Source organism: Ceratotherium simum, chromosome 35 (assembly GCF_057802395.1).
Source record: "Ceratotherium simum simum isolate JZ-2026a chromosome 35, ASM5780239v1, whole genome shotgun sequence".
In the NCBI taxonomy this organism is placed as follows: Eukaryota; Metazoa; Chordata; class Mammalia; order Perissodactyla; family Rhinocerotidae; genus Ceratotherium; species Ceratotherium simum.
In genome coordinates, this window is record NC_141934.1 from 14,137,619 (window position 1) to 14,145,789 (window position 8,171).

Here is an 8,171-nt window from a genome sequence, read left to right on the forward strand (position 1 = left end):
GGCTCCTGCCTCCCAGCCCAGTGCTGTTTTTCTGGCGCCATGAGGCCTCCCAGCTGAACACACTCTCCCAGGACCCCCAGGACAACGAAGGCTGTAGGCTTTGCGTGTAGATGAGCGCGGGGGCCTGAGATGCCTCACCCGGCGGCTGCTTTGTTTTTCAGACATGTACGACCAGGTGCTGAAGTTCGGAGCCTACATCGTGGATGGCCTCAGGCAGTACAGACAGCCCGTCCTGATCTACATCCCGCCCTACGCGGAGCTGCGGGGAGGCTCCTGGGTGGTCCTGGACTCCACCATCAACCCTCTGTGCATAGAAATGTACGCGGACAAAGAGAGTAGGTGGGTGTGCCAGCCTCATCCCGGCTTAGCTTTTTCTTGTTCTCACTCCCAGTCCTGAGGACCTATGACCTTTGAGCCACTGGCTGGGGAGAACAGGGGTGTTCTGAGTTTCTGAAAGACGGAGGGTTTCCAGTTTTAGCACACTGATCTCAAACTAGCACACCGTGTGTGATTGGATTTTCTCAGTAGAGTTAGTGGCTGGAGCCCGGAGGTGGCGGAGGAGTTGTTGCCTGTTTTTTCATAACTTATACTCACCTGCTTCCCAAGAAGGTTTGCAATCAAAAAATAAGGAAAGACCAAAGCACCTGAGCTTCCTGGCAGCCAGGATGAAAATGGAAATATGAGCAATCATGTAGTTCTCACTAGACTCTGAGTCTCTCCCAAAGCTGAGTTCCTGTAGGGGCTGTGTTTCATTCAATTTCATAACCCAGGGCCTAGCATAGGGCCTGACTCCTAGTGGGTTGTTGGGAAATACTGGCCAACAAATGCCTGAATGAATACTTGCATGAAAAGATACCAGTTCTTCAGGGGAGAGAAACCATCTTGGCACTTTTTTTAGGAGAATTTATCGCAGGAACTCTTACAGAAAGGATGATGACAATAATACTTGCAACATAGTGTTTGAATGCCTTCTAAGTGAAGACTCGATGCTATGTGCTGTGCAGGATGTAAAGGCCTCAAGAGTAGTTCTGCCCAAAATATTGGCCCCCTTCCTGTGTGCACTCCCTTACTCACTCGTTAATTCAATGGATGTTTATTGAGTACCTTCTGTGTACCAGGCATTATGCCAGGCATTGTGAGAGGGTGCAAATGAGCCCAACCTGTCCTGCCTTCATTGCACCTAGACCCTCCTGGGGGGATGCTGAGGTCACTCCTCCAGGAAGACTCAGGACACGAGTAGGCTCAAATGGGGTCATTGTTAACTTTTCACTCTGGCCACCAGGAAGCTCAGAGCTACATATAGTATTCATCAGGGCTTCCGAGCTGTCAAAAGAAAGGGGGCTGGGGGAGACTGAGGAGTGAGTGAGAGGGTTGGATATGGGAGGGCAGCTCACATGGGACCACATTGGGCTCCTCACTGAGTCTTTGTGAGCTTTAAGGAAATCAGAAATAGTACCCTGGCTCTAGGAGAGCAGAAGTTAGGAAAGTCAGAAAGATCTGTGGCTGAAGAGCAGCAGGGTTATGCTGTTCTGGAGAAAGTCAGACTCTCTTGGAGTTGAAAGGACCCCCCAGAGTTCAGAAAACTTTATTTTAAAGAGTTGGCTCAGTCTCTGGTTTTATGGATATAGAAACAGATGACCAGAGAGAGGAAGTGGACTTTCCCAAAGTCACACAGTGAGTCAGTGAAGGAGCTGAGAACTGACCTCCAGATTCCTGACTCTCTTGCCTCCACCCCCCCGAGTCTCCTGGCTGTTGCTTGCTCAGGACCCATCCCCGCCTGTTCTTTTTTCAGGGGGGGTGTTCTGGAGCCGGAGGGAACAGTGGAGATTAAGTTCCGAAAGAAAGATCTGATAAAGGCCATGAGAAGGATCGACCCAGCTTACAGGAAGCTCGTGGAACAGCTAGGTGAGAGGGTCCGAGATGCGTCACCTCTCGGAGGCCAAAAGAGGCCCAGGCCGCTCCGTCATTGGAGGTTTCTATGTCAGAAATAAGGTGAAGACATACCAAAACACAGCTACAAAAATTGTGAGATATTTTAAATGTTCACATACAGCAAATCAACCCCTTTAACATTAAAACATTATATACAGGGGCCTGCCTGGTGGTGTAGTGGTTAAGTTGGTGAGTTTTGCTTCAGCAGCCCAGCGTTCATGGGTTTGGATCCCGGGCACAGACCTACACACCGTTCATCAAGCCATGCTGTGACTGTCCCACATACAAAATAGAGGAAGGCTGGTATGCTTGTTAGCTCAGGGACAATCTTCCTCACACACAAACACAAAATATATATACATATGTATATATATATGCATACACACACACACTACCTTAGTGAATTTATTTCTCAGCACACACAAAATATAACAGTTGAAACATTTTGGGCCAATGAGGAACATCAGAATTTTCATAGCAAAATGTCCGTTTAGAATTTCTACTTAGACATCAAGTCTTTTACCAATTTTGTTTGAGTGAGAGCTTTGTTTCCCTTGTAACCCTAGATGGTAATTCTCTTTAAAGGTCCGTACTAGGTGGAAATGTCTTTATAACTGTGCTATTCACAAGATTTAAGATATGATGATGAAGATGATGATGTGTGTATAATTTCTCTGGTTTGGTATCAGTGTAATGCAGATTTCACAGAATGAGCTTGGAAGTGTTCCCGCCTTCTATTTGCTGTTTTTCTGCACTGGCATGATTTCTTTAAACCTTTGATAGGCGGTTTCTAACTACAAATTCAACTTCTTTATTACATATAGGACTGTTCAGTTTATCTGTTTCTTCTTGGTGAGCTTTGGTAGTTCGTGTATTTCAAGGAATTTGTCTATTTCCTCTAAGTGGTCGAATTGGCGTAGAGTTGTTTATAATGTTCCCTTATTATAGTTTACAATATGTGTTAAAAGCAGTAACTGATAGTACCCTACAAGCACAGTGAGTCTGATAAAATGGGGCAAATTTAACATTGCGTGTTGAAGGCTGGCTCGCAATTGTGAGTGCGTTTCTGGGGCTGCATGAGCGGTGTGATTTAGGGGGCCTATCAGAAGTAAGGCTCAGGCCCGTCCTGCAAACCCTGGTCTGTGCCCTTGCCCACAGGAGTGTCCGAGCTCTCCGACGAGGACCGCGAGGACCTGGAGGGCAGGCTGAAGGCCCGGGAGGACCTGCTGCTGCCCATCTACCACCAGGTGGCAGCGCAGTTTGCCGACCTCCACGACACGCCCGGCAGGATGCTGGAGAAGGGTGTCATCTCTGTAAGAGCCTGTGGCTGCAGGGCAGAGTATGAATGACCCATCCTAAGGTCACCTGGGTTCCAGCGTGTGAATGCTGCATGTTAGAATCTCCTGGGGAGCTTTAAAAGATCGCAGTGCCCACGTGGCTCTCCAGACCAATTCAATCAGAGTATCTGGGGGTGGAAGCCAGGCATTGGTATTTTTTTTTTTAAATCCCTGAGGGATTCCAATAGGCAGCAAGGTTTGGGAACCACTGTCTAACCTCTGTGTTTATAACTGCTGGGCCAGATTTGGGAACCGTTGTTCCTGCCCTGCATTCACCCACCACTGACCGTCACAACCCCCACCCTGTGGTCCCATCCCCAAGAGGACATCCTCCAGGCACCTGGTGTCCCTGTGTCTGGTGCTCCCCGCAGCTGGCCTAGGCGCTCCATGCCTGTGGTAAGCCAGTCTAGAGTCCTGGAGAAGTCCTGGCTCTGCCACCTGCCCAGCAGGTGCCTCCACCTCCCTGAGCCTTAGCTTCCTGGCCTTGTAAAATGACCACAGAGCCTGCGCCCAGCGCAGAGCCCAGCTCCGGGCAGCGTCCTGCGTCTCCTCCCGCCCTTGCCGGGGGCTCAGCCCTGGGGCTTGTCTGCAGGACGTCCTGGAGTGGAAGAGTGCGCGCACCTTCCTGTACTGGCGTCTGCGCCGCCTCCTGCTGGAGGACCAGGTCAAGCAGGAGATCCTGCGCGCCAGCAGTGAGCTGAGCCACGTGCACATCCAGTCCATGCTGCGCCGCTGGTTTGTGGAGACGGAGGGGGCCGTCAAGGTGGGCCTGGGGCGCAGATGGGGCAGGTGGGTGCGTGGGGGCCATGGGGGGCCGGGGGCCAGCACGCCCAGCGGCGGGGTCCCGCTCTGAGGCAGCCCCGCCCCTCCCAGGCCTACCTGTGGGACAACAACCAGATTGTGGTGCAGTGGCTGGAGGAACACTGGCAGGTGGGCGATGGCCTGCGCTCCACCATCCGCGAGAACATCAAGTACCTCAAGCGAGACTCTGTCCTCAAGACCATCCGAGGGTGAGTAGCCGCCCCGCCCACCTGCTCATCCCCTGGACTTAGCGGCCTCCAGCCGCCTGACCCCAGAGCAGCCACTGCCATCCACCGTGCTGCCTGGTCCCCAGCCCAGCCCCCTGGCAAAGAGCCCACAATCCCCCCACACCCGGTCTCCAGCACAGAGCCCTGGGGATGCTAGGAGGGGGGGTGTGATGATTTCAATTCATGATCCTTTGGAATATGTTGGGTGACTTGTTCAAGGTCACAGCTAGAGTGTGTCTGGTTAGAGAACCCACATTCCCAACTACTCGGCCTCAGGCTGCTGGCTCCCCTCAGCAGCAGCCTTTCCAGAGGGTTTGCTCCCCCCTTCCTGGGGGGTCCCCTGTGAGGTAGATGGTGAGCATGTGGGACCCTATCTGGGGGGTGGAGCTGAGGTTCAGGGCAAGTACCGTGTCTCAGGTCACATAGCTAATGACCAGTAGGGTACGCTGTCGTTCTTCGAGGCGTTCTGATCCCTAGGCCATATTCCCTCCTGCCCCGTGGGACTGTCACCCCCATGGTGACCACAGCGGGAAGAGATTCAGAAGCTCTGGGTTGTTGCCCCGCCAGGAACGTGACATGGCCCTGCACAGGGTTTCTTGGGGCCACCCTAGGGCCCATTGAACCAGTGGCAGGAATGACCCCGGCCCTTCTCTCCCCTGCCCTATAGCCTGGTTCAGGAAAACCCCGAGGTGGCCGTGGACTGCATAGTATACATGAGCCAGCACATCAGCCCGGCTGAGCGGGCCCAAGTCGCTCACCTCCTGTCCACCATGGACGGCCCGGCCTCCACCTGACCCCGGCCCCCCGGCCACTCGCAGGACCACGGGCAAGAAGCTGACTGCTGGCCCCCACCAGGACCTTGGGATTTGCCTTTAAAAAAAATTCCTGGGCATTTCTGCAGGGCTGCTGCCCCCCACTCACTCCTGTCTCAATAAAATCTCAGGAGTGCCCCTTCAAGCAGAAAGAACCTCCTCCCCGTTGTTGGGAAGTTTGTTCCGTCTCTTCAGACAACATTTTTGCTGCATCACTGAATCAAATTGAACCCAAATACACCAGTTTCCTTTTTCTTTCCGGTGCCTGGTGTGCAGGATCCAGGTGTTCTTTTAAGTTCATTTTATATCAGATCATGAAGTCTTTTTTTTTTCTGGTGAGGAAGATTAGCCCTGAGCTAACATTCGTGGCCAATCTTCCTCTTTTTGCTGAGGAAGACTGGCCCTGTGGTAACATCTGTGCCCATCTTCCTCTACTTTATATGTGAGACGCCTGCCACAGCATGGCTTGATAAGCAGTGCGTAGGTCCACGCCTGGGATCCAAACCCACAAACCCCAGCCCACCAAAGCAGAGCGCATGAACTTAACCACTATGCCACTGGCTGGCCCCTTTAGTTTTTTTACTCTGAGACCAGGTCTTGATGTAAGCATCCTGTATATTTCAGCAGAAGAAACAGGCCAAGGAAAGAAATACAGAGACAAGAGGAGGAAAAAACCCTATTTTTGTAATGATGCTTATTCAGATGCTCCTGAGTCAGCCAGGAAAGAGTATGAATGGTTTTTTATTAAGAAATAAAATGGCATTTTGTTCTGCAAATGAATCTCTAGAGAATCACAGGAATGTCCCATTGGAAGGCCAGGCTTAGTGCTCATTAACAGAGATTGTCTTTTTGAGAACGGGAAAGCAAAATGAGCAGAATTGCCTGGCCCTAAGTTCCAGGGCATTTGGAGACTTCTTCGTGGCTCACAGCCCTCTGCCTGCCCCTTCCCTCTGAGCACAAGGACCAGCCACCACCCCCAGCGTCACCCTCCTGCCTGGGCTGGGAGTACAGAGTTCACCAAACTCATGGCCAAGCTCTTTCACGAGTGTCACCACTGTAATTGCCACCACCTCCCTTGGAGGGCTCTTTCGAGTCTCCGTCACTCCCTCACCTGTTGCCTTGATGACTGTGGCGGGATCCAGCCCAGAGGAGCAGAGCTGTTGGTTCCCAAAGACTGGACCACGAGGACCACGCCAATTTGCTCAGGGAGGCCCACCGGCACTCAGCTCTGAAGGCTGCACAGCATCAGGGCCTGCAATCCTCCTGGTCCCATCCATCAGTCCCCGGGTGATGGGGCGTGGTGGGGGGAGTGTGACGGCCACCACCACCCCCCCGCTGTGCTGGGCAGTTTGTCTGCAACACCAAACGTTACAACCTGGCCAATTTGGAGGCCAGCGAGGTTGCCCAGGGAAGCCCCACAAACCGGGATGCTCGAGGATGTTGAGTTAAAAAAAATAGTCTGGTCATGAGCCAGTGACAGGCTGTTGGGGGGAATCCATGCTCCTTTGGGAACCAAATGTTTTCCGTGTGTGGGAGGCCCCGTTGGGTTTGGAGGAAAAGACCAGTCGATGAGTAGCTGCTATCCAGGAATGGTGGGTGGAGGAACCTCCCTGGAGATGTGTGGAATAAACTATTTTTTAAAGGAAGCACTTTGGCCTTGACTTAATATCTGGACCAGAAAAGGCAGGCCGCCTCCGTGATGATTCCCCTGGAGCTCGCCCTCCTCTTGCAACAGCTAAGCTCTTGAGCAAGCCCCCATCTCAGGAGGACAGAGCTCTGATTTGAGGTCATATCTCGGAGGCCACAGGTGGACTCCTTAGTCTCTTCAGCTTGATTGCAAACATGGCCACAAGATGCTGTCTGCCGGCTGATGACGCTCAGGTCAGCCTGTTGGCAATCAGCTGAACATACCTTCCCTTACGAGGCCGACTTTCCCCCTCGAGGGACTTAGCACAGCTGCCTGCAGGGATGGGAGAAAAGATCAGACCGCTGAGTGTGGACAGAGGCCTTGATGAGCATCACCCTCAGGATGACGGCCGCTGGCTACGTGCAGTGCCCTGGCCTCACCCCATGCGATCCTCATGAGCCTTTGAGGTGCACGAGACACTCTGTCCTCATTTCTATAGACAAGAAAATCCCGGCTCAGAGATGAGCAGACCTGTCCAAGGTCACACCTGGTAAGGGGTGGGGCCAGGCACCTGGGCTGATGCAGATCCAATCTTGCTGTGCTCTGTGCCTTCCCCTAGATCCTGAACCTTTGAGAGGCTTTGTTATATCCTGAAATGTGAGAACACCGTCTGGCCCAGGCTCCACTCCCCGCTGCCCCGGCTAACTCAGCCCCGTCATCATCGGAACCTCATCAGGAACCTCTTCTGGCTTCTTGTGCCAGTCCGGGGCAGGGGGGACCAGAGCCCGCACCCCCCTCTCCTTTCACTAAAGGCTCTCCCTCCATGGATCGGCTGATTCTGGAGCCCCCCCAAACCATCCAGATGAACCCCGGGTCCTTGCACGTACAGCTTGTCCGCATCGTGAGTGTGAGGAGCTGCCGAAGTTGGCACCCTCTGCCAGAGTTGTCCCAACTTCTGCCCCTTTCTTGGGCCTCCCCACTTGATTCTCTTGCTCAGCTCCAAGTCAGTGGGCCGTTTTTTAATCTAGGGTCATTTTTGACTGACGCTTCATTAGGAAAATTTCCAAACACCGCGAAGTTGAATTGTTTGCAGCGAACACCCAACTACCCGCCCCTGGATGCCACCATTGACTTTCCTCGCCTGTGCTGTTACTGCCTGTCCCATCTGTCCATCCCTCTCTCAGCCTCTCAATCTGTCTTCTTATTTTGACACATTTCAGAGTCAACTGCAGACATTGGTACACCTCTCAGGGTTAATTTTGCATTTCAAAACAAGCTTTTTTCCTTCTTGAAGTCACTTCCTGAGTTTTTCTGCAGCCAAGAATGCGTGGAGAACAGAGCTGTGTTGAGATGAAGCGGCCAGCTGTGTGGCTAGTGAGGGAGTCTCCAGCCCCGTGGTGCACATGCCCCCAGCCAAGTACTTTCATCAACTACT

General features: G+C 52.7%; 1 protein-coding gene across 10 annotated transcripts in view; it reads left to right on the forward strand.

The window, feature by feature from the left end:
• Positions 1-6,755, forward strand: part of ACACB (acetyl-CoA carboxylase beta) — a 99,333-nt gene extending 92,578 nt beyond the window's left edge. For 8 of the 10 annotated variants that reach the window (XM_087424063.1, XM_087424059.1, XM_087424060.1 and 5 more), the window contains 6 exons: positions 162-339; positions 1,793-1,905; positions 3,091-3,245; positions 3,862-4,032; positions 4,143-4,279; positions 4,965-6,755. In XM_087424063.1, the coding sequence (XP_087280189.1) occupies positions 162-339; positions 1,793-1,905; positions 3,091-3,245; positions 3,862-4,032; positions 4,143-4,279; positions 4,965-5,091 (881 nt within the window). In that variant the 3' untranslated portion in view covers positions 5,092-6,755. The other 2 variants (XM_087424061.1, XM_087424062.1) reach the window with 2 other exon arrangements.
• The last annotated feature ends 1,416 nt before the right edge of the window (positions 6,756-8,171 follow it).